Source organism: Anarhichas minor, unplaced genomic scaffold (genome assembly GCF_050575085.1).
Source record: "Anarhichas minor isolate MPS153535 unplaced genomic scaffold, ASM5057508v1 ptg000021l, whole genome shotgun sequence".
Taxonomy (NCBI): Eukaryota; Metazoa; Chordata; class Actinopteri; order Perciformes; family Anarhichadidae; genus Anarhichas; species Anarhichas minor.
Window position 1 is genome coordinate 1598612 of NW_027466467.1, and position 26389 is coordinate 1625000.

Consider the following 26389-nt stretch of genomic DNA (forward strand, 5'->3'; position numbering starts at 1 on the left):
AAGGCTGGCCATTCTTCTTAGATGCTAAGAGGAGCTTTAAAGCTTTTACTCCATCGGTGGATGATGCTGCGCTCATCGCTCTTCCCACCAATTACCCAACAGCCCCCTCTGTAAGAGAGAAGACCTCGCTGGTGGATCTGTGAAGCTGCAACGTGACCAATCGAAGGACTCTCTTCACTCCGGGCAAAGCTCGGTGGGAGGAGCCGGCCTCCGACTCTCAGAAGTGCATCAATGGAGGGATCCTCCTCCTCTCTCTGACCCCGCCCCCTCCAGGAAGAACAGCACACACAGCAGCTGGTCAGTTTCGGATAAATAATTTAATGCAGTTACAATATATATGTGTGCACTCTCACTCACAAAGGAGAAGTAGAAAGCCGATGAGCCCGTCCATCCCGACATCTCGCCCCCCCCTCATCCCCAAAACGGGTAAACAGGAAACAACAAATAAAAGGGTCGGTGTAATATTACTCTCTGTAAACCGGCACAACAAACAGTCTGTTCACTCAAACACATGCTTTGGATATAAGTACCTCTATCGTCTCGTATAGTGAGGAGAACACTGAAGACCCCACAACTTAAAACTAACACTGACCTCACGTCAACACTCAGAGAGCTTCAGATTCAAGCTGAGCTTTCATCCTGTCACGACAGATAAACAGAAACATCATCATCTCACCGGAGATTCACTCTCGCTTCAGATCATCATCAAGACTTTGGACAATAGAAACTTAGACAGAAAAACAAAACAAAAAAACAATTGTGGTTAATATTCAAAAACGCAACAGAGACGAAAATGAAAACAAACAATCTGTGAAATAGTGAAATAGTCCTCGTGTGCATTTAGCATTGTTTTGTTTAGCATTAGTTTGTTTAGCATTGTTTTGTTTAGCATTGTTTTTCAAATACTTTTATTCTACCAGCAGTAATATTCTGCAGGATTATTTTACCAGAACTAAAGTTAAAGGGGAATAAACTCGTATACATTAGTTGTCATCAAGTTAACCAATATAATAAGTTTGTTTCCCATTTACACGTTTAATTCTAACTCTGGGTAGAACGATCGGGTCACAGCTGAATGCTGGAAAAAGAAAACCGAAAAAGAGAAAATCGGTTATTGAGACGACAAACTGATATTTAGATTTCAGGACCGTTTGATCCCAAAAGTAAAACAAAGATAAGTTTATATCTTAAAGTCCAGGTTCAGTAAACAGTTAAACACATTATTCATGTTGGAAAGACTGAACTATACTGAAAAACTCATGTTTATTTTTAATACCTTTTATTTTTGTTACATATATTTAAATTTTTAATTGTATCCGTTACGCTGAAGCTTTCCTAATGCCACAATTATTAATTTCACTTTCCATTTACAAACTCATATTTCACAATATCAGTTTTGTCACCTCAATATCCAATAACACTATTTAACACTTTATTCATCTTCACGCTCCTGAAGACAGACACAGTTCTAACAGTCAGAAGGCTTTCAACATGCAGGACACGTACAAAAAATATATATTTATATATTTGAAAGTATGTTTGTTATCAGACACAAATATTTAAGACTGACGTCATTTTCTGTCTCAATGAAATGCAGCATAGTGAGTTACACTTTCCTACAGATCAATCATCTCACTGACAAACGATAATAACCGCTTTCTTCTTGATCATTTAATAAATTATGGAGTTGTTTCTGTTCCAACCAGATCACAAACTAAATGTTCCCGTTCAGAGAACTTTAGGATTTAGAAAAGTACGTCTTTTGTTCGGTAAATGCTCAATTTCATGACATGGACAACAGATGTTATGTTTTATTGAATCAGTTTAAAGTCAAATACCAGCCAGTGATGGTTTTAATATTATGAAACGACATATAAGAGAACCCGGTTCTTTACCCATAACTCCTTTTTGTTTTCCAGACGTCTATCCAACACATTATGATTGACTTTGCTTTTAAGTGTGTGACTGTACGCTGTGTGTGTGTGACTGTACGCGACTGTACGTTGTGTGTGGCTGTACGCTGTGTGTGACTGTACGCTGTGTGTGGCTGTACGCTGTGCGTGGCTGTACGCTGTGTGTGACTGTACGCTGTGTGGCTGTACGCTGTGTGTGACTGTACGCTGTGTGTGGCTGTACGCTGTGTGGCTGTACGCTGTGTGTGGCTGTACGCTGTGCGTGGCTGTACGCTGTGCGTGGCTGTACGTTGTGCGTGGCTGTACGTTGTGCGCGGCTGTACGCTGTGCGCGACTGTACGCTGTGTGTGACTGTACGTTGTGCGTGACTGTACGTTGTGCGTGACTGTATGTTGTGCGTGACTGTACGTTGTGTGTGACTGTACGTTGTGTGTGACTGTATGTTGTGTGTGACTGTATGTTGTGTGTGGCTGTACGTTGTGTGTGGCTGTACGCTGTGTGTGACTGTACGTTGTGTGTGACTGTATGTTGTGTGTGACTGTACGCTGTGTGTGACTGTATGTTGTGTGTGACTGTACGTTGTGTGTGTTGAAACTGTTTGTCAAAGAACCTTAACGTCTTTAAAGTCTGTTTTCAGTAACGATGGCTGTAAACCTGCTCCCTGCACCAGTGGTGGTAAACATAGTGTGTATTTGATCCTGTTTGCAGTACGTTGATGTGAAAGTATATGTGCACACCTGTAGGATGGGTCATGGATGGATTATGAGACAACGGGCTCCCGGACTCAGACATATAAAAAAGGCCCCGTGTCTTTTTGTGGTGGATTCGAGTCTCTAAATGTTTTGAGTCTCGTTGTCGTTTTGAGTCTCGTGGTTGTTTTGTGTCTCTTTGTGGATTATTTGTGTTTTTTTGTGTTTTATTTGAGTCGTTAATTGTTTGTTTTTTTGTCTCTCTGCAGTCCTTTTGTGTCTCTGATTGACTTGTTTGTCGTATTGATTCTCTAACAAGTATATTAAGTCAGGCTCGTTAAGTAATCCATACAAAGGTAAACTGATGGTTGAGTTTTCCATTGTTCTGCCTGTGTGTGTGTGTGTGTGTGTGTCTCCACAGAGGTAGAGGTGAAATATGGCACACGCCTGCCATCCTGTAAGAGCTCGTCTGTGTGTGTGTGTGTGTGTGTGGTGTACATGTACCGACAGGTAGAGGTGAATTGTTGTGCTAATATGACACCTAGTTCTCACACTGAAGGACGCTGCTGTCCTCCATCGAGGACTCTGTTTTATATATTGAGGGCTGACTCGGTTTAGTGTGTGTGTGTGTGTGTGTGTGTGTGTCCTGTTCTCTTGGTAAGAAAAGACAGTCGCTGCAATATGACCTGTATTTAAAGTAGAAGTCTGTAAACTGTATCACACTACAGTTCAGTAAATGTTACAAACTCAGGCTGGAATCTATGAAGGACGAAGCTAGAAAGTAAGTTAGAAAATAATAACTTACGACAACAGATCCTGTGACAGCCGCCATGTTGGATATCAGAGCGTGGAAGAGCTTCATCAACAGCTCAGACGATCAATCAAACAACGAGACCTCGAACTGAACGTCGAGCGACACTCAATCTACGCAGAGATAAAATAGGGCTTCGTCTGCTCGGCATCAGACGCCTGACTCACTGGAGGACTGTTCAGGACGTGGCCTTTTCTCTCTCCCAATGCATGCTGGGAGTTCAGGCTCCACCCACAAATGACCCTGAACAGGAGAAGTGAGCATATAAAAGCGATGGAGGGGAAGTATTTGCTTTATATATAGAAGTTCGTACCTGGATTTCATAAATCTGACCCTGAAATGAAGCGATGTCGTGAACTAACGAGGCCGTATTAAAGACGACGCCTCGGTGTGGACGTGAAGTGTGAGGAGTTCAAACAAAAACAGACTTCAGATTGTTTCATTTAATATATGTAAGGAAAGGAAATATGTCCGTGCTGCATTAATGTGTGTGTTGCATTGTGACTCCTCTGTATCCTGCTGTCTAGTTTAATCTACATCAAAGCATCACATTCTATCAGATCTTCATGTGAGAACCACGTATCTCTAAAAACAAGAGCAGCGTAGCGGCGATGCTTTTTCCAGCTGATCCAAGAGGCTTTTTAAAAGGTTTATTTAGCTTCATACGTTTTAACACAAACACATAAAAGAACACAAACACATCTGGAGATACGTGGTTTTCACTGATGAAGTAAAAAGTACAATAACTACCTCTGAGATGTCGTGGAGGGGAAGTAGAAAACCACTGCTTTGAATGGCTTTACGTGGATTAGATATTATGTATTCATGACCAATAAATAAATAAAGTATTGTTCTCATGACGTATCGACTCACACTAACTGTGTCCTCTGTCCACCGTGAAGTCAAACTCAAGATAACTTCCTCTCAAACCACAACTGAAGATCGACAAAACAGCCTCCAAGATCTGACACGTGGGATGTTTGAGGGGCTTTGAACGGGAGACGGTTTGACACATCGGCCCTTTACACAGGGAACAGCTAACGTGTGTGTGTGTGTGTGTGTGTGTGTTAGGAGGCGGCAGGCTTGCTGTAGTCTTCCACCCCGGTGATGGTGGCTTTGCAGAAGAAACAGTCCTTGTTGTTCATCAGGTGCTGGTTGATACAGGCTCTACACAGAAACAACAGAAACACATTTAAATCATCATCCCCATCAACCCACGATCGCCCGATGACCCAATCACAAAACCTCAAACAGCAGCTTCCTGCTCGCGTGATCATAGTCTATATATGACAAAGTAAAAGACAACATTTAGACTTTTTGATGGTTTACAGACTTCAGAGCGGTTCAAATGAGTCTGGATCCTTGTAGACCAGCTGCTGTAATCTAACAACAAAGGGATCTGGATCTGTTCATATGGATCAATGATCGGTCATTAGAATCAGATCCCTGGGAGTTATATATTTGCTCCCTTCTTTTCTTTCGTGCTGATCCGATCTGATCCGTGAGTCTTATGATCCGTCGCCACATCTCCCCTCATATTTCCCTCCTTTCTGCTAAAAAGCATGAGCTTCTACAACAGCAACGCCGCGTAATGCAGCAGTGAAGGAGAGTAAAGAGACTGAATGAGGAGCAGAAGAGAGAAAGAGAAGTGAACACAGAGCGATGTACAGAAGTAAAGGAGAAAAGAGGTGAAGCGTCCACAGCGCTGACAGATGAGGTGGGAAGGAGCCGGAGTTTTGGCCTCGGAGCTGATTACAAATCAGCAGTGTGGTTTACTCCTCGTGACAGCGCTCTCAATCAGCGCCCAAATAATCCATACGGCTGCTGAGCTGGCGTGCAGGCCAAGCTAAATCAAGCGCACCTCCAGGAGAACATGAAATATGCATCGAGGTATGAATTGAACCGAGGTCTGCTGCCCACGGCGCTGAGGAGGGGTTTCAGCCACTATCAGCTGTTACCAAACAGCTGACTCACACACACACACACACACACACACACTACACACGTGTGTGTGTAGTGTGTGTCAGCTGTTTGGATCGATGAGGCCCTCAGGAAAGAGGCTCCATCATCTCAGAGGCTGAGGGCGAGTGAGACGACATAACGGACCTCAGTGGAGACGTTTAGGAAGAATCCAACATTATTATTTATAACAGAATCAATTTGTTTACATTACGTGTTACAGTGTTTATAAATCTTTGATTTTTCTGTATCTCGTCTGGCTGTTTGCGTTGTAACTTTTAAGTGACGGGATTATTTCTTCATTCTGTGTATATATATATATATATATACAGTATATACACATATATATATATATATATATATATATATATATATGTATATATATATATACAGTATATATAGATACTGAATAAACACCAACAGGAAGCTACAGAATGATGTAAAATTAATAAAACATAAACATATTAATAATGAAACCTGCTTTATTTAATCATTATTGTTTAGGTGTGTATGGCTGTATTCATGTATATATACACGTTTTATTCTTAAATACATATTTTCTGGATCATGTCTGAGCATCTCACTTCGTGACTCCTGCAACACAAACTTTTTTCCTCCAGATTCTGCAGAACTTGTGTTTGTGAGTGAGGAGGCAGGAGATGAAATGTGTGTGTGGGGTGTTACACATGAAAGAGTGTGTGTGTGTGTGTGTGTGTGTGTGTGTGTGTGTGTGTGTTTGGACTCACTTGCAGGACTTGTGGGAGCAGGGCTTGAAGACGGCGGAGATGGAGTGAGCGTAGCAGATGGGGCAGAGGTCTTCTTCACTGGTCGGCTATGACGGAGAAACAAATCAGTTTGTCAGAACATCTGGAACATTTTTATCATCATCATAATAATAAAAGGAACAGCTCAACATTTAGTGAATCCTCTTCTTCTCTTTCTTGCATGTTAGCGTAGCTTAGCATAAAGACTGGAAACGGAGGGGAACAGCTAGCCCGGCTCTTTAAGGTAACACGGTGAAGCTCAGAGATTAATGTGTTAATAAAAACATCTTTTAAAGACAAAGACGATACATGAAGGTTTGTTTAACCGCCTCATTATTGAAAAGAGAAACCAGACATTTGTTCTTTTTAATCAGCAGAATAACACCATGACTTTCCTATTGGTATCTTTAGCCCCAGTGCATCATGGGACGTCGAGTTAACACCACAAGTGTCGAGAAAAACGCCTTTCTGGAGGGCGTCATCATCATCACCACCACCATCATCCTCATCTTCACACCCTCTCTCAGTCTTCTTCTTCACTTTTCGTCCATCTGTTCACTTCATATGTTTTAGCTTCACAACCTTTCTTCACTTTCACTGACTCAGACCCTCCTCCCTCTCTCCCCCTACTCTCTCTCCTCACCCTCCCTCTCTTCTCTCTCCTCCTGCCTTCTGTCCTTTACCCAATCTCCTCGTCCTCCTCTCTCCGTCCTTCACCTCTACTCTCTTCTCCGTCCTCCATCCTTCCTTCCTCTCTCCCCCTCCCTCTCTTCTCCCTCCTCCACTCATCCGCCCTCTTTCCACCACCCAGCCTCCTCATCCTCCTCCTCTCTCTTCTCCATCTCTTCTCTCTCCTCAACTCCTCCTACCTCTCTCCCCCATCCCCACTCTCTCCCCATCCCCACTCTCTCTCCTCCTCCCTTTCTTCTCCCTCCTCCACTCATCCTTTCCTCTACCTCGCCTCCTCATCCTCCTCCTCTCTCCTTTCTCCCTGCTTTACCCCTACTCTCTTCTCCGTCCTCCATCCTCTCTCTCTCGCCCATCCCTCCTCTCTCTCCTCCTCCACTCATCATCCCTCTTTTCTCCAACCACCTCCTCCTCCTCTCTCCTCTCTCCCTCCTTCACCCCTCCTCTCTTCTCTGTCCTCCATCCTTCCTCCCTCTGTTCTCTGTCCTCCTCCCCTCCTCCTCCCTCTCACATTGGAGACGCTGTAAACAATAAATAGAGTGCTGCAGGATGATGTATTTTTGTAGGCCAACAGAACTTAGCATCACTGGTTCCCGCCACAAAAACGTTTAGTCGTCTCATTTAGACTCTTTTAAAAAAACGTAAAACATCTAAATCCACCAGATGAATATTTACGGACCATCATATCGTAGACAAAAACTTAAAAATCTCTTAATCTTGTGTTATTTCAGCCATTTATCCAAAAAAACACATTAAAAAAACAGGAAGTAATTTACATATTTTAGGACTCATTCCTGCTTCCTGTTCGATGACATCACATGAAGGACTCTTGACTCTCATGCTGCATGTTAAGAGTTTTACTGTTTAACGGCCTCTCTCACATAGTTTCATAGTTTATTAAACAGATTTATTTGAGACTGAGATGATACAAACATAACAATGATGGAGAGCGACGTGTTTAATTATCTTCAGATTAACGTGAGGAGGTTCAGGTCTCAAAGGAGCTCTCCATGTTTTTTCCGATGAAACTTTTACTTTCTATCTTCGACTTTCACTTTCCTCCCGTCTGTCGTATCCACACAGAACGCTGTCTTCACCCCCCCCCCCTCCTCATCCTCTCCTTTATACCTCCTCCATATAAAGTACCACCTTTCCTTTTTCCTCCCCCGTCACTCTTCACCACCCACAGCACCTTCACTGGCTGTCAAACTGCTGCAGAGCTGGAACATTACGCAAGAGGGAAAAGAGCGTAATTACAGGTGAAGGATTGATTGAGCGCTTGTGGAATATTATTATTATATTAGAGGTTAAATCAGGATTTCTGTCTCGAGGTTGAAGAGGTTTAACTGTCTTCATGCAGTTCAGGTGTTTTACAGTGGACAGACGTCTCTGAAACCTCCTGGAAAACCACCACAGAGACTCAAAACCATCGCACAGACTCAAAACCACCACAGAGTCAAAACCACCACAGAGACTCAAAACCACCGCACAGACTCAAAACCACCACAGATTCAAAACCACCACAGACTCAAAACCACCAGAGTCAAAACCACCGCAGAGACTCAAAACCACCGCATAGACTCAAAACCACCACAGAGACTCAAAACCACCGCACAGACTCAAAACCACCACAGAGTCAAAACCACCACAGAGACTCAAAACCACCGCATAGACTCAAAACCACCACAGAGACTCAAAACCACCGCACAGACTCAAAACCACCACAGAGTCAAAACCACCACAGAGACTCAAAACCACCGCATAGACTCAAAACCACCACAGAGACTCAAAACCACCACAGAGTCAAAACCACCACAGAGACTCAAAACCACCGCACAGACTCAAAACCACCACAGATTCAAAACCACCACAGACTCAAAACCACCAGAGTCAAAACCACCGCAGAGACTCAAAACCACCGCATAGACTCAAAACCACCACAGAGACTCAAAACCACCGCACAGACTCAAAACCACCACAGAGTCAAAACCACCACAGAGACTCAAAACCACCGCATAGACTCAAAACCACCACAGAGACTCAAAACCACCACAGAGTCAAAACCACCACAGAGATTCCAAATGACCACAAAGAGACTCAAGAACTACCACAAAGACTCAAAAAAGACACTTAAAAACGACCACAAAGACTTGAAACGACCACAAAGAGACTCGAGAGTCGTACTTTGTCTTCTTCTGCTGCTCTCTTTGTCCTCTTCTCTACCAGCAGCAGTTCTTTGTCTGCCTGTCATGCTATTAGACTTTCTTCACTCCCATTCATTCATCAATGCTCCAGTTTCTTTCTTTCCTTCTCCTCTTCATCAATCTCAATCCCCCCCCCCCCCCCCCCCCCTTTGCTTTCACTTCTTCAATGTTCACACCTGGTCTCCTTCTCCGTTGATTGCTCATGTAAGTCTCTCAACAGCTGGACCTTTTGACACCTGCAGTTGATATTCATCTCACATTGTCAGCTTTAACCGGACCAGCTGACTTTGTGTGAGCAGGTAATCGTTTAGCGTCTGCAGCAGTTTGACCGCAGAATATCAATGAAGAAATGATCTGCTGTCAGAAGCCAATCTGTGATGTTCTCTTCTTTTCTCGCCTCTTTTCTACTGTGAATAAAACATCAACACCTCCGACAGCAACTACTCCCTTTCTATTTTAGTAGCTTTTGCTTTTAAAGCGAGAGATGAACATTTAGTGTTCCTCTCTTGAGATGGAGGATTTCGTTCTGACTAATTTAATTGGACCAACAACATGAACACAGATGCAGAAATGTTGGATTCCTCGTCCATCCAACCCCAACAACTAAAGGCCAAAATCTAAACTTTCATTGTTAGCAAAGGGTTTAGAAGAGATTTAAGTCCCAATTAAAAGAGGTTTTATCATTTATATCTTAATGACTTACAGTCTGGTTTTAGAAAATAAAACCGATGAAGGCTGTCGTCTGTTTGATGGTTTGAAAATGACTTGAGTGGCACAACATAGTGTCCACGGTGATGGTCTATTTTCTAGCTTTTTTAATTAATTTAAAAAACGGTGTCCCTCAAGGGTCCATATTAGGTCCCATTTTATTTATAATTCATATAAATAATTAGCGTTGCAATGTTTTTAATAGTACATTTATTTTGTAACTGTCTTATTTGTTATTTGTGTTTTTATGTGAAACTGTAATGCGGCTCACTTGGCCGAGACTCACTTGTAAAGATATTTTGAATCTCAATGGAAATATCCTGGAAACATGAAGGTTAAAAATGAAATAAGATCCATAAACTGGAAAGTAAATATATTGAACATTAATCGGCAATCGTTTTGATAACCAAGTAACCATTTCAAGCTAAAAAGCAGTTGTTTCCAGCTTCTCAAATGTGAAGATTTGCTGCAGTTTCCTTTTGTCTTATGAGATAATAAACAGAATGTGTTTTTGTGAGTTTTGGACTGTTGGACGGTCAAAACAAACTATTTTATCACCTCATGCTCTGAATTTATAGACCAAACAAATAATCCGGAAACCAGTCTTCCGACTTTGTTCTGAACTCTGTTTCCTTCATTCATGTAGATTTTAGAGTCTTTGAGTCCTGGTCAGTCTTTAAGCTCACCTACTTCCACCTTCACATAAGCAAACCGACACCTTCTGCTCCACTGAGTCTCTCTTTATTCTGCCTCATTTAAAGGCACGATATCTGCTATATTATATTTTGTAATCAGCCGATCCCTCCCACGTGTCTCATCTCCTCAAGAGGTTTCACTCAGTGGCTTTCACTCTGCTCCTGTACATACTAACGATCAGTGTACTCACACCGTGCATCGGTAATACAGATCCTGGAGAACTTGTTATATGTTGGAAATAGTCATTAAATGTTATTAAAATAAAGGTTATAATCTACAAAACAGAAACCATTCAGTTAAATTTAGTCAAGTTTGTAAAGACGATTAGATGACATGAAATCACTTTTCCTTTTATAAAGATGGACAGATTTCTCGTCAAAAGACTTGTTTGTAGCTGCATCAATTACAGTCATCTCTACTCGTTGGACACATCTGTATGAGGTTCACACATCTGGTTCTGAGGAAGTTCTTAATGTGACTCGACAGTTGCGTCTGAAACAGACGGCTGACAACAACCTACAAGAGACATTCAAACAAAAAGGAAATCACTCTGACGCAGAGACGAAATATAAAAGACTTAATCAAATATTAATTTAGCTCAGAGTCCAAACCAGGTGTCAGGAGTCAGTCCTACCGTCAGGAATACGGATACATCAAAGTGCAATAGAGCCCCTTAATCCAGCTGTCAATTAGATGAAATTTGAAGTCGCACAATTCAAAAGTCTCTGTAAGCCTTTTATCCTTTCCATCGCAAAATGTGTTATAATCCAAAAGTCAAACAGAGTTCAAAAGGGGGAGATGAAGAGAGGGACAGAAAGGATGAGAGTGAAGGACGAAGACGAAACAAGAGACAGACAGAAAAGATGAGAGAGTGAAGGATGAAGACTAAACAAGAGACAGATGGAAAAGATGAGAGAGTGAAGGATGAAGACGAAACAAGAGACAGATGGAAAAGATGAGAGAGTGAAGGATGAAGACGAAACAAGAGACAGAGACAGAAAAGATGAGAGTGAAGGATGAAGACTAAACAAGAGACAGATGGAAAAGATGAGAGAGTGAAGGATGAAGACTAAACAAGAGACTGAGACAGAAAAGATGAGAGAGTGAAGGATGAAGACGAAACCATAGACAGAAAAGATGACAGTGAAGGATGAAGACTAAACAAGAGACAGATGGAAAAGATGAGAGAGTGAAGGATGAAGACTAAACAAGAGACTGAGACAGAAAAGATGAGAGAGTGAAGGATGAAGACGAAACCAGAGACAGAAAAGATGAGAGAGTGAAGGACGAAGACGAAACCAGAGACAGAAAAGATGAGAGTGAAGGATGAAGACTAAACAAGAGACTGAGACAGAAAAGATGAGAGTGAAGGATGAAGACGAAACCAGAGACAGAAAAGATGAGAGAGTGAAGGATGAAGACTAAACAAGAGACTGAGACAGAAAAGATGAGAGAGTGAAGGATGAAGACTAAACAAGAGACTGAGACAGAAAAGATGAGAGTGAAGGATGAAGACGAAACCAGAGACAGAAAAGATGAGAGAGTGAAGGATGAAGACTAAACAAAAGACAGACAGAAAAGATGAGAGAGTGAAGGATGAAGACGAAACAAGAGACAGAGACAGAAAAGATGAGAGAGTGAAGGATGAAGACGAAACAAGAGACTGAGACAGAAAAGATGAGAGAGTGAAGGATGAAGACTAAACAAGAGACTGAGACAGAAAAGATGAGAGAGTGAAGGACGAAGACGAAACCAGAGACTGAGACAGAAAAGATGAGAGTGAAGGATGAAGATGAAACAAGAGACAGACAGAAAAGATGAGAGAGTGAAGGACGAAGACGAAACCAGAGACAGAGACAGAAAAGATGAGAGACTGAAGGATGAAGACGAAACAAGAGACAGAGACAGAAAAGATGAGAGAGTGAAGGATGAAGACGAAACAAGAGACTGAGACAGAAAAGATGAGAGAGTGAAGGATGAAGACTAAACAAGAGACAGAGACAGAAAAGATGAGAGAGTGAAGGACGAAGACGAAACCAGAGACTGAGACAGAAAAGATGAGAGAGTGAAGGATGAAGACGAAACCAGAGACTGAGACAGAAAAGATGAGAGTGAAGGATGAAGATGAAACAAGAGACAGACAGAAAAGATGAGAGTGAAGGACGAAGACGAAACCAGAGACAGAAACAGAAAAGATGAGAGAGTGAAGGATGAAGACGAAACAAGAGACTGAGACAGAAAAGATGAGAGAGTGAAGGATGAAGACTAAACAAGAGACTGAGACAGAAAAGATGAGAGAGTGAAGGATGAAGACGAAACCAGAGACAGAAACAGAAAAGATGAGAGAGTGAAGGATGAAGACGAAACAAGAGACTGAGACAGAAAAGATGAGAGAGTGAAGGATGAAGACTAAACAAGAGACTGAGACAGAAAAGATGAGAGAGTGAAGGACGAAGACGAAACCAGAGACTGAGACAGAAAAGATGAGTGAAGGATGAAGATGAAACAAGAGACAGACAGAAAAGATGAGAGAGTGAAGGACGAAGACGAAACCAGAGACAGAGACAGAAAAGATGAGAGACTGAAGGATGAAGACGAAACAAGAGACAGAGACAGAAAAGATGAGAGAGTGAAGGATGAAGACGAAACAAGAGACAGAAAAGATGAGAGAGTGAAGGATGAAGACTAAACAAGAGACTGAGACAGAAAAGATGAGAGTGAAGGATGAAGACGAAACAAGAGACAGACAGAAAAGATGAGAGAGTGAAGGATGAAGACGAAACCAGAGACAGAAAAGATGAGAGAGTGAAGGATGAAGACTAAACAAAAGACAGACAGAAAAGATGAGAGAGTGAAGGATGAAGACGAAACAAGAGACAGAGACAGAAAAGATGAGAGAGTGAAGGATGAAGACGAAACAAGAGACTGAGACAGAAAAGATGAGAGAGTGAAGGATGAAGACTAAACAAGAGACTGAGACAGAAAAGATGAGAGAGTGAAGGACGAAGACGAAACCAGAGACTGAGACAGAAAAGATGAGAGTGAAGGATGAAGATGAAACAAGAGACAGACAGAAAAGATGAGAGAGTGAAGGACGAAGACGAAACCAGAGACAGAGACAGAAAAGATGAGAGACTGAAGGATGAAGACGAAACAAGAGACAGAGACAGAAAAGATGAGAGAGTGAAGGATGAAGACGAAACAAGAGACTGAGACAGAAAAGATGAGAGAGTGAAGGATGAAGACTAAACAAGAGACAGAGACAGAAAAGATGAGAGAGTGAAGGACGAAGACGAAACCAGAGACTGAGACAGAAAAGATGAGAGAGTGAAGGATGAAGACGAAACCAGAGACTGAGACAGAAAAGATGAGAGTGAAGGATGAAGATGAAACAAGAGACAGACAGAAAAGATGAGAGTGAAGGACGAAGACGAAACCAGAGACAGAAACAGAAAAGATGAGAGAGTGAAGGATGAAGACGAAACAAGAGACTGAGACAGAAAAGATGAGAGAGTGAAGGATGAAGACGAAACAAGAGACTGAGACAGAAAAGATGAGAGAGTGAAGGATGAAGACGAAACCAGAGACAGAAACAGAAAAGATGAGAGAGTGAAGGATGAAGACGAAACAAGAGACTGAGACAGAAAAGATGAGAGAGTGAAGGATGAAGACTAAACAAGAGACTGAGACAGAAAAGATGAGAGAGTGAAGGACGAAGACGAAACCAGAGACTGAGACAGAAAAGATGAGTGAAGGATGAAGATGAAACAAGAGACAGACAGAAAAGATGAGAGAGTGAAGGACGAAGACGAAACCAGAGACAGAGACAGAAAAGATGAGAGACTGAAGGATGAAGACGAAACAAGAGACAGAGACAGAAAAGATGAGAGAGTGAACGATGAAGACGAAACAAGAGACTGAGACAGAAAAGATGAGAGAGTGAAGGATGAAGACTAAACAAGAGACAGAGACAGAAAAGATGAGAGAGTGAAGGATGAAGACGAAACCAGAGACTGAGACAGAAAAGATGAGAGTGAAGGATGAAGATGAAACAAGAGACAGACAGAAAAGATGAGAGAGTGAAGGACGAAGACGAAACCAGAGACAGAAACAGAAAAGATGAGAGAGTGAAGGATGAAGACGAAACCAGAGACAGAAACAGAAAAGATGAGAGAGTGAAGGATGAAGTGGGAGGCGGAAAATACAACAAAGATCTCTGCATTGATTCAAGGCCAGTGGAGATGAAAGTACCAGGAGGTGGTGTTCACTTGTGCAGGTTGTTTCATCAGTGTGTACACAGACCAGCACACAGGAAGATCGAGTGAGCAACATGTCCCTGAGGCAGAACTGTCACCTGGACACAGTGAATGCATGAGCGACCACAAAGAGACGGAAGACAACCACAAACTGAATGAAGAGGTAAATTATTGGAGCACAGTTAACATTTCATTCATTTCAAACATACACATTCAGAAACTAGGGCTGTACCAAATAGTCCAAAGCTTCATTCATTTTAACATTTCAACATTTAAAGGCTGCACAGACTTTTTTTTTTTGCACGTCTGTTCAATTTGCATGAATCCGGTATTTCTGCAAAGGTGCAGATGAAAGTGACAATGGGAGAACCAGGAGGTGCTGTTTCTGCAGGCTGTTTATCAGTGTGTACACAGACCAACACAGTCAGAGTGCCGGAAGATCAAGTGAGTCACATTTCAGGAAGAACTGTCCTCTGTGAATGCATGGATTCACAGAAAACAACCACAAGAGTCACAAAATGACCAAAAGACTCATAACAGCCACAAGGACTCAAAATTACAAAGAGGTGCAAAAAGACAGAGAAGCTACATTTAGACTTAAATACCCACACATGTATATTCAGTAAAGAAGTTATATTTAATAGAAAATAATCTGACGAAGTACTTTACACAGATTGAATAGAATAGAAGCTTCAAATGTGAGAAAAGGAAGCATTTGGTCCGGCCCTAATAAAACAGAGCGGTGGTTACGACACTTTGCATCAGCAGCAATGTTCTCATTGGAGGCAATTACGAACTAGAACTAGTTTACATCACTCGGTCATTTCATCCTATTAGACATTCATGTAAAGTCTTTGGATTACGGCCAAAAATGTGTTTTTGTGAAGTCACAGTGACCTTTGACCACCGAACCCGAATCAGTTCATCTATTTGTGCTCAATTCAAAAATAAATTCCCTCCAGGCGTTCAGTCACAGCTGAGTTCAGAGAGACTGTCGAGTGCAGGACTAAAATAAATATCACAACGCAATCTGTCACATAGAGGCCTGTGTTAATGTGTGTGTGTGTGTGTGTGTGTGTGTGTGTGTGTGTGTGTGTGTGTGTGTGTGTGTGTGTGTTCACCCTGCAGGCTGCACATGTGCATGTTTGAGCCAGAAACAGAGTCCTGATGGTTTGAGAGTGGGGGGGCCCAGAGGAGGACAGGGGTGATGCGATTGGTGCAGGCGCTCGGGGAGCCAGCGATCATCTGAATCTTAAAATACATTAAATACATAAAGAGGAATGTGTGTCTGGTGTCAGGGCGAGTCGAAGGGAGGCCAAAAATAAATAAGAGTGGCAGCTTGTGAAGGAGAAAGAGCCAAACATCAACAGATGAGAGTGAGAGACGATCATGATGAGGAGGAGAGGAGAGCTCTTAAATTAGGAATCATACCAGGAGTAAAGAGGAGGCCGACGGGAATGTCGTTGGTATTTTGTCATGAATTAAAACTGAACCTCAGAGATTTTCCAGGTGTTTCCAGATGTTGGGGATGTTTCTTGAGTCGGTGTGGGTTTGAAAAGTAAACGAGAGTTACGGCCTCAAGGTTGATTTCACATCCAAATGTGTCCGAAATGTCATAATTTGCATTTTAATTCCTCAGTTATAGCACAAAAGAAGCGTGTTTAATGAGGTCACAGTGACATTCTAATCAGCTCAACCTTGAGAGCGAGTGATCGACGCGAGTGCAACATTTGACGACATTTGCTGAAGACGTTCCTGAGATTTCACGAGAATGCAGGCTAGCATAACACATCACAATCTGTCAGAGGGAGAGCTGCATTGTGGGTAACAAATAGGGACAATGTTTTGACAAGAAAGAATGTTTTTTTTTTACTATCCGCCGTGAGTACGTGAATGTTGAAAGAGTGACATGATGAATCTTTGACCTGATGAAAAGCCAGAGTATCGTCAAAGTTATAGCAGTTCACCCTGAAGAGAACGTGGACGTCTCAGAGAGAGAGAGAGAGAGAGAGAACGTGGACGTCTGAGAGAGAGAGAGAGAGAGAGAGAGAACGTGGACGTCTCAGAGAGAGAGAGAGAGAGGACGTGGACGTCTCAGAGAGAGAGAGAGAGAGAGAACGTGGACGTCTCAGAGAGAGAGAGAGAGAGAGAGAACGTGGACGTCTGAGAGAGAGAGAGAGAGAGAGAGAAAACGTGGACGTCTCAGAGAGAGAGAGAGAGAGGACGTGGACGTCTCAGAGAGAGAGAGAGAGAGAGAACGTGGACGTCTGAGAGAGAGAGAGAGAGAACGTGGACGTCTCAGAGAGAGAGAGAGAGAGAGGGAACGTGGACGTCTCAGAGAGAGAGAGAGAGAGAGAGAATGTGGACGTCTCAGAGAGAGAGAACGTGGACGTCTCAGAGAGAGAGAGAGAGAGAGAGAGAGAGAGCGAGAGAGAGCGAGAGAGAGAACATGGACGTCTCAGAGAGAGAGAGAGAGAGAACGTGGACGTCTCAGAGAGAGAGAGAGAGAGAGAGAATGTGGACGTCTCAGAGAGACAGAGAGAGAGACAACGTGGACGTCTCAGAGAGAGAGAGAGAGAGAGAGAACGTGGACGTCTCAGAGAGAGAGAGAGAGAGACAACGTGGACGTCTCAGAGAGAGAGAGAGAGAGAGACAGAGAGAGCGACAGAGAGAGACAGAGTGTGTGTGTGTGTGTAACTGTGTGTGTGTGTGTAGACATGTAATGGACTGTGTGTGTGTGTGTGTGTGTGTGTGTGTGCGTGTAGACGTGTAATGGACTGTGTGTGTGTGTGTGTGTGTGTGTGTGTGTGTGTGTGTGTGTGTAGACGTGTAATGGACTGTGTGTGTGTGTGTGTGTATGTAGACGTGTAATGGACTGTGTGTGTGTGTGTGTGTGTGTGTGTATGTAGACGTGTAATGGACTGTGTGTGTAACTGTGTGTGTGTGTGTGTGTGTGTAGACGTGTAATGGACTGTGTGTGTTTGGAAGCTGTGGAGGCTGAAGCTGAGTCAGGACGGTTCAAAGTGTCTGTACAAGACAAACTGCATGTTCTCCTGAATGTGCAGAGTGCTTCTGTCCGGCTGCAGCCGTCACATTCTGTGCTGAGTGGGCAGAAACCAGATGAAGGTCACGCATATAAAAAGGGAAATATTACAGACTGTTCGGACCTACTGACCAGGAAACATCTCTCGCTGCCGCATCAAAGGCATCAATCTCAGGAAGAGCTGCTTAGAGTTCCCCCTTTATACAGACAACCTCCATGTCATTAAATACACGTTGCTGTCCTCTGCACTCAGTCCTGAACCTGAAGCCTGTCCACTTCCTGGAGACATCTAGAGATATCTTCCTCCACAGATGGCACAACATTTGTAAAAAAGTGAAACCGTCCGTAGAAAAAAACGAAGCTAATAAAGTGTCGACTGCGTCCTCTCTGCTGACCGTCCATCTGCCACGTTTGTTGTTGTTGGATAAAGACGACCTCACCATCTGGTTGGATTGTTCCAGATCAGGACGACGAAGCGGCGTTCAGAAACACGATATGTTGAAAAAATAATGAAACAACAGCCAGAACACGAAGACTAAAATAGATATTTTCTGCTTGTTTACTCTTCTGTTGAGCACCGAGGGCGTCGTAGTAGAACCCAGGACCCAACACTGAGCTGTAGCGGTGCATGCCGGTAGTTGATGCGGTGTTAGTACGGCCACTAAACCTGTCGTATCAGTTAGTAGCATCTGTATGCCATATTCTGCGTGTTGTCTGATTGTTATGTGTAAGAAAGTATTTCCAAAGCAGCAAATGTGGAAGTATTAACAGAAAATATAGCCTCAGACTTTGGTCAGGTTCAGGTCTCAAATTTGGCAGGTTTAGACGGGTCTGAGCCAGGAAGTCATGTGACGTAGTCTAAAGACAAATGCAGGACTTTCACCCAGGAAGCCACTGTTTGTGTCGGGGCCTGAAACCTAAAGTCAGCGCTGTCTTATTATAAACACTTGAGTTACGTAACGTACTTCGCTTACATGTCGTACGTAAAGAAGCCCACTTAACTACCAAAAAACGTTATTTAACCAAAACCTCCTTTGTCCTAAACCTGACCGAGTGTTTTTGTTGCCTTAAACTAAACGTGTTGGTTCATCCAAACGCAGAAGTTTATTATGAAAAGTGTATGCATGCAACGGGACAAATGTACACATGGCACTAGAGGTGTACGTAGAAAATGTCACAAAACGTCCAAAAGACCAAAGTCTGGTTTTACTGAAAAAGGTAAATTTGGGAATTAATGACCAAAGTTTCTTTAGAGTTAACTCCATCTCTCATCTCTCATCTCACACACACACACACACACACACACACACACACACACACACACACACACACACACACACACACACACACACACACACACACACACACACACACACACACACACACACACACACACACACACACACACACACACACACACACACACACACACAGTAATAATGAAAGGTCATGCAGAGCTGCTCAGTCGGGGCTCACTTCATCTCACGTCTCTCGCTTCTGGACATAAAGGAAATGAGATTGTTTCTTAGAAGAGGACGAGCTTCAGATCTCAGGACTCCAGATGACCCGCAGATAAACAGCCCACTTGGAAACACTGCTCGTCAGTTCGCCGCACCGTGTTCAGCACATGCACACATTTTGAAATGTCAAATAAGTGGGTGATTTATGTTGAGACGCTCACGGCTCTTGGTTTAGGGTTCACAAAGATCACAGTTTGGTTTAATACATGAAGACGAGATGTGTTAACTGTTTACTGAGGTGAACCTCGGTCTCTGGACTCAAAGTCCAGCACCTTTTCACATTGTTCCCCACAATAATATTTGATAAAACATAAGTAGTATACATATGGAATGTACGTATAAAGGAGACAGAGTTGTGTTTCTACGTCTGTGTTGTAGAGGAGATCTCAGTCTCAATTAGTAAGTTTACATGCACACAAACAAACAGGTAAGAACCAGTAGATATGATCAATCATAATGTTAACCTGTGGTTACCGTGTAACCTAAGTTATCTTTGCTGTGTTTCGGACTGACGGTTAAAACAAACTTATTCAGACTTCTGAAGGAAACAACTCGTCTTCAGGTTTGTCCAGTGGTGGAAAGTAAGAGAAAACATGTATTTAAGTACTGCACTTACGTACAAATTTGAGATGTTTGTACTTTACTTGAGTATTTCAAATTTCTGCTACTTCATACTTCTCTTCCACCTCATCTAATATTGCAGTTTTTACTCCACTACATCTGCCTGACAGCTTTAGTCACTTTTTAGATGAATTGTTCCTTTATGCGTTGAGAAAATCCTCAACAAAATGCATCGTCCGTATTGTTGTGATAACTGTACATTACTCATAACGTTGTATTTAATATGAAAAGCTAGTTTGTTTAACTGATGAGAGGAAATGAAACAGATGAGGAAGTCCGTTAACTCTGTTTAAGTGCATTTATTTGGTCTCACTTATAAATGATTTAACATGTTTTCTTGCATAAAACAAAGATGTAATTCATCATTTACACATAATTCCGACTCTTCTCACGATTTACAGACAATGAAATGTGAATTTGAACATTTAAGGCGACTAAACTGTTGTTCTGCTCGTGTGATTGAGACTTTCTTGGAGGATTTATTATGTTTGTACACTTGTAGCACAGGAGAACAAATATTTAATGAAAACTCATCTTTAAAATTACGCTGAGCTGACATAACGGGCTGAAGGAGATTTCTTCTTTAACTGAAAACTAATAACAGTATTTCTTCCCTCAGCTGTTTTATTAAACACATTTATTTTCCTTGCGGATAATAAATGCTAAATCGGCTTACTAACACAATGTCTTACACTGTGTCCAAAGATTAAATATGTATTTGTGTGTATCTTCATAAACGCAGACAGTTGTGTGTTGACTGGAGATGTGCAGGAGGATTCATTAGCTCCTATACGTACGACGTTACCAGACGGACTCAACATGTACCGGAGTGAGGACTGGAGCTGCACGATTATGGCCAAAAAGATTATCTCGATTATTATTATTATTCATTGATTGTCGGGACGAAATAGTCTTTCAAATTTATATATAAACAGTTCACTGCTTTAACTTCCATGTTGTGCTAAATTACTTTTAATGTATAAATCTTTGCATCAAAACGAGACTTAAAATATGGTTTATTCTTGTTGAAAGAATGATATAAAGTATATCGTATATTACTTTTCTAGTCTGGATTGCAGCTGCATCATTTAGCAAAGTTTTTCCACAGGCCACCTCTGCGGGGTGCACGCACACAGCTGGTGTGACGGCTCCCCAAAAGTGAAGCCAAAACATCTGGATCTCCCTCCTGGTGGCCGGCTGGGTTTCTGGAGCACGCGGCGTCAATGACAAAATCACAGTCGATCGTATTCATGTAATTGTGGGAAGCCAAAATGGCGATCTCGATCAACATTCGAACATTCGAAGTGAAGAACGTGTCTGAAATAGTCCACAATGCAACGTGTCCTCGTACATCGGTCCGTACGATATCTTACGAAAGAGTTTCTCCTCATTTTTGATGCGTTTTTTCTCTGAAGCTCCAGAATGCAAACAGTCTTTTTCAAAAAAAAACTCCCGTCGTCACAGGAAACAGCTTAGTTAGGTTTAGAAGAAGATCGTGATTTGGGTGAAAATAACTACAGAAGTGCCGTCACTGAAGTCCAGAAGTTAAAATAAATCAACGTTGACTTCTTGTTTCACACGAATAACTGTCTTCTGTAGGTACGGCCGCACACTGAGAGACCACCAGAGATAAATGCATATATATATATATATCTGATATATATATATATATGACTGATTTCAGACGTGGAATATAAGATTGCTGCAGCACCAATAAACACAATCCTAGATTCCCTGTTAGCTGCTCGCTCTTTACAGCCGATGATCTTTCAGTTTATCCCGCCGAGAAGAAATCGACGAGATCAGATCAGAAAGAAAGTGAGTTCTTCGTCTCGTCGGACCACAGATTGTGAGGAGTCGTCCCCGGGTAGAATATGAGGTGTTGACTGTTTCATCTTTATGGTAAAACATTATTTCGTTCTAGTCCACCACAGGCCAGAAACACTACTGATCACATCCAGTGTGAACACGCAGCTCTCAGCTGGAAGAACCTCGGCAGACTTAACATAAAGGTCATCAGACACTCGTCTCTCCTCCTGTTCCTCTGTTCATTCTCTCTCCCCCCCCCCCCTCTCCCCCATTTTGAGGGGAAATCATTAGAGCTTTAACGCCGTGGATCTGGTTGCCCTGACACCCCGAGCTGTTGTCTTGGCAAACGTAAGCAACCGAGAGAGAGCGGCCGTCCTCCGAGTGCTGATGGATTTGTGAACCCGCAGAGCAGTTTGGAATATCTGTGTACTTGCGTGTTAATCGTCTACGGAAAACATTCAGAGTAAAGAGCGCTCAGACGCCCGACAGCTTTTCAAACAGTCTGATGATTTAATTCGATAACAAACAGGCAGCTGAAGGTGCATCGAGAATCACAAACAGGACCAGCTCCTCTTTCTGTCACACGAGACTCTCTCTGCTTCTCTAACAAATGAATCCTTCAGCTCCTTCTGCCTTCCTTTGTGTGTTTCCTTGAGCTCTAACAAACATTTCCTTCCTCGTAGAACATTTGAAAAGCAGATTTAAATAAATATATATTCTGCGTTGTTTACGTTAAGTCTTCTTCTTCTTCACTGTCTTTGTTACGGCCACCTGTGAATCAGTGGAAAAGTGCAAAACGACTCTCTCTTAAAGTTAAAATAGCAAATATGGACAATTACAAGATACAGACGTCTATGTGAAAAAAGACAGATTATTGGTTATCATGCATATGACTTAGTGATACTTATTACTGTGCATATGCAGGATGTAGACATGACTACATATGCACACACTACACGAATAAAGAAAAGAGATAGAAAGCCTGAGCAGGATTTATATTTTATTTTATGACTATATAAAATGTGGATGATTATTATTATTAGTCACATTTCTATTCCTATTATTGATATCATTCACGCTTTTATCATCATTATTATTCATCTATATCCACGGCTGCTGTTATTACTAGTAGTCATTATTCTGCTCACTACTCTCCTGATATGAACCCTTTCTGTCGTACGCATCGACTGTGTTGTAACTCTTATGTTGTTCATTCTGTACACATGACATCTGTCCTCTGTTGCTAGGTCAACGTCCCCACAGGGCAGCGTTAACGCCGAGGCTGAACTTCATGTTCAGAACGTCATCAAGTGATGTCTGACGGGGGAACCTTCAGGTCAGTGTGCAGCGTTCTGTGATTCCAACTCTTCACAGCATTGTGCAGAAAACAAGGTGCTTTATTTCGCTGTACTTTAAACTCAGAAACTGAAATGTATTTTATTTCTTATTTTCAGGAGGAACATAATATTCCAGGGGGTCCATGAAAAGTTTTTTGGTTTCATTAATTTAAATTATGGTAATACTTTGTTTAATATATAACAATCTATAACTCCATGAATCTAAAAATATGTTAAATACATCTCTAATATCGTTTTTCTGGGGTTGTTCCTTCACATATAATAGAATAATAATAAGATTCTAGAAGTGTGTTGCTCTTTCTTAAGAGCACAGTCGTCTCATTACCGTCCATCTCCACTGTGTATTAAACACACGGACAATGTTTAATTCAACCTCAGCAGCCGCTCTGCAGGAACAAATGACTGCTGCCTCACAGCTGTACACCGTTTATTAGTCGGAGTGATTGGACTTGAGAATACTTTCCAATCACGTGCAGAACTCCAACATTAAAGAGAAAGTAATTTCCCAGCTCGAGCCAAGTGAGAGCAGAGTGCATCTCCTCTCAGCGGAGAACCATTAGTGGCTTTGTGCAAATGCTCCTCAGGCTCTGGACTCGCTGCACTTCAATCTACCGAGCAATCTACTTTGCTTCGCTATCGCTCCACATCTACGGTCCGTCCTCCGCATGAACAGAAGCTGTTCACTACGGCAGGATATTCTAATAACATCGTCGAAGAAGTTTGATCGGCTAGTTGTTGAAGCGTGACGTAGCAACAAAAAAAGACAGCAAGAAAAGTGGTTTATACCACTTTCCCCTCCATCTCTTCCCTTTCTCTCTCTCTTTTTCTCCTCCTCCTTCCCTCATCAATAATAAATCCTTTCTCCGGACAGTTTGTCTCTGTGGTGGAGTCTGAAAGGGAGAGTAAAGGATTGGGTTTCCACTGCGGAGGAGGAAATGCTTTTGTCCTGAGTTGACCAGCTTCATGCTCAAGGGCAGCAGGCTGTCTAAACCGTAGACTGTCTATAAGAAGTGGGCGTGGTCATCGTGACGTCGCCCATTGGTTTGTGGACTGATGTTTTGAAGCCTCGAGTTCGCCGCCATCTTGGATTACGGCATGTTGGTTTTTTTGCAACCGGTAAACAGAAGTGACCATATCTGGACTGAGGAGGAGTGACGTAGAGACGCTGTATACGTCTCTGGTAGAGACCTGTCAATCACCGTGTAGCCCCGCCCTAAAGCGTCCCCTGCTTTATGGTCTGTTTGACTCTAAATGGACCATAATGTACTAAATGAACATCATGCTGTGTTGAAGAAGACTTGAAACTAGAGATTGAGACCATAAACTCATGTTTACAATGTTTACTGAGGTAATAAATCAAGAGAGAAGTAGAGTCATTTTCTCATAGACTTCTATACAACCAGAGGAGTCGCCCCCTGGTGATCAGTAGAGAGAATGCAGGTTTAAGATACTTCCGCATTAGCTTCACTTGGCAGAACCGGAGGTTGCCGTCTGGTCTGGAACCAAACTGCCTCCTTCACCGGCTCTCCTGCTACAATAATATCCTGTTTCCTAAACCTCCCTGACTGTTGTCTGAGAGGTTTGTTAACTGTCAATCTGAGAATTCTCTCAATTTGCGCTAACAAATCCTGAAACACAAGCGATTACATTTCTGCCCGAGACAAACATAAAACACAACCTGCATTTACCGCTACACGTTTCAGGATACAACAAACGGAGTAACAAGCTGCTGCACGAGTCTCATGAACATGAACATGACCACGCTGCTGTTTGTATGTTTGTACTCACAGCTGTGCTGGCTGCTGCCTGTTTGGATTCTTCGGTGAGAAACGTCAACATCAGCTCCACCTTCTGTTTCTCCTCCTCGCTGATGTAGTCCGTGTCTGTTGGTGGAAAACACACACACACACACACACACACACACACACAGACTAGTCAACACGTTCTGTAATTATTCTTCATGTAATTATTTCTCAGCAGGTGTTGGACCTGTGGAGTCCATCAGGGTCACATTTTATGCTTCATACGCTTCTAAAAGCAGTTGCAACAGAATCACCGCTGATTCTGATAAAATACAAACACTGAGGAAAAGAATCAGCCATTCATCACATCTCAAGATGCAAGATTCATCTATCTTGCATCTCAAGATAGACGATGAACTGTGAACGTTGTAATTAAATATTTGCCGACATGAACGACTGACACAACAAATCCAAAACAGAAATCGAGCAGCAGAGTAGAACGAACATAATTCTGAATGTTTCAAACTGTTAAAGTATGGACACTGTTTGTTCACGGTTATGGATTTAAATCAAATTTTGCCCCAAAGAATTTCATACTTCAAACCACTTCATTCAAATCATTCTGAATGTTTTAATTTATGATGTAAAATAATAAATTCTATAGATGCAGTTATTTAAGAGCTATTACTGACGACTGTTCACCTGCTGGATTCAACAAACTACAGCGGGAGACACACAACAAATATGAAATATGAATATAAAGTTGGAACTATTTAAATAAAAGGAAAAATAATTTGTAGCAAAAATAGAAGAATTTAACTTCTCAAAATAAGATAATTCATTAAAAAAAGTCAAGATGAGATATTTCCATCTTTATGTCAAGTTTTCTAAATAGTATTCAGACAGTATTCATTAGCTGGAAAAATTCATTAAGTACCTTTTATGGAGATATTAGCTCAAGAAAGGGGGAATTTGGTTGTTGTTGGTTTGTTTGAATAAATAGATTAATAATGTTTGTAGCATTCAGAAAAGTACAAACATGATTAATCTATCTATTCATTGTCCTCTATTGTATTTCTAATCGTATTATGGCCCTTTTTTAATTACCTGGTTCATTTATTAGCTGCAGCCTCTGTACTGTGAGTTTATGAATTTCTGTTAAAGTATGTTTTGGGGGAAATGATATGCTGCACTTAAAATGTCCTAAAAGACAAACTTATCATCAGAATCGGAAACGGTTTATTTCAAACCATGTTTGCACATATGAGGTGTGTGACTTGGTGACTGGTGCATTACAATAAAACAAAAAGTGCAATAGCATAAAAACATAATTATATGACATGTGTAATGTGTGAGCTGGAGAGGCGTGTAAACAAACAGAACAGGACCGTGTGATCGTATGTGATGTGCGCTGCTGTAATCGTTCCTACGCTAGACGATCTGAGGGCTGATACAGGATCAGTGTGAGACGCACAGTCTGCAAATAATGACATCTAGGAAACACTCAGAGATCCCGTTTCAGCTGGAACACCAAATATGAACCACAAAGACTAAAGGTCACATTGGGAAAAAAAAAAATATATATATATATATATATCTGAGTTCTACA

At 42.0% G+C, this 26389-nt stretch overlaps 1 protein-coding gene across 1 annotated transcript in view; it reads right to left on the minus strand.

Moving 5' to 3' along the window:
* Positions 1-298: 298 nt before the first annotated feature.
* Positions 299-26389, minus strand: part of rnf123 (ring finger protein 123) — a 105659-nt gene continuing 79568 nt past the window's right edge. The window contains 3 exon segments of the mRNA XM_076096003.1: positions 299-4580; positions 6119-6204; positions 24827-24921. Of these exon segments, the coding sequence (XP_075952118.1) occupies positions 4481-4580; positions 6119-6204; positions 24827-24921 (281 nt within the window). The 3' untranslated portion in view covers positions 299-4480.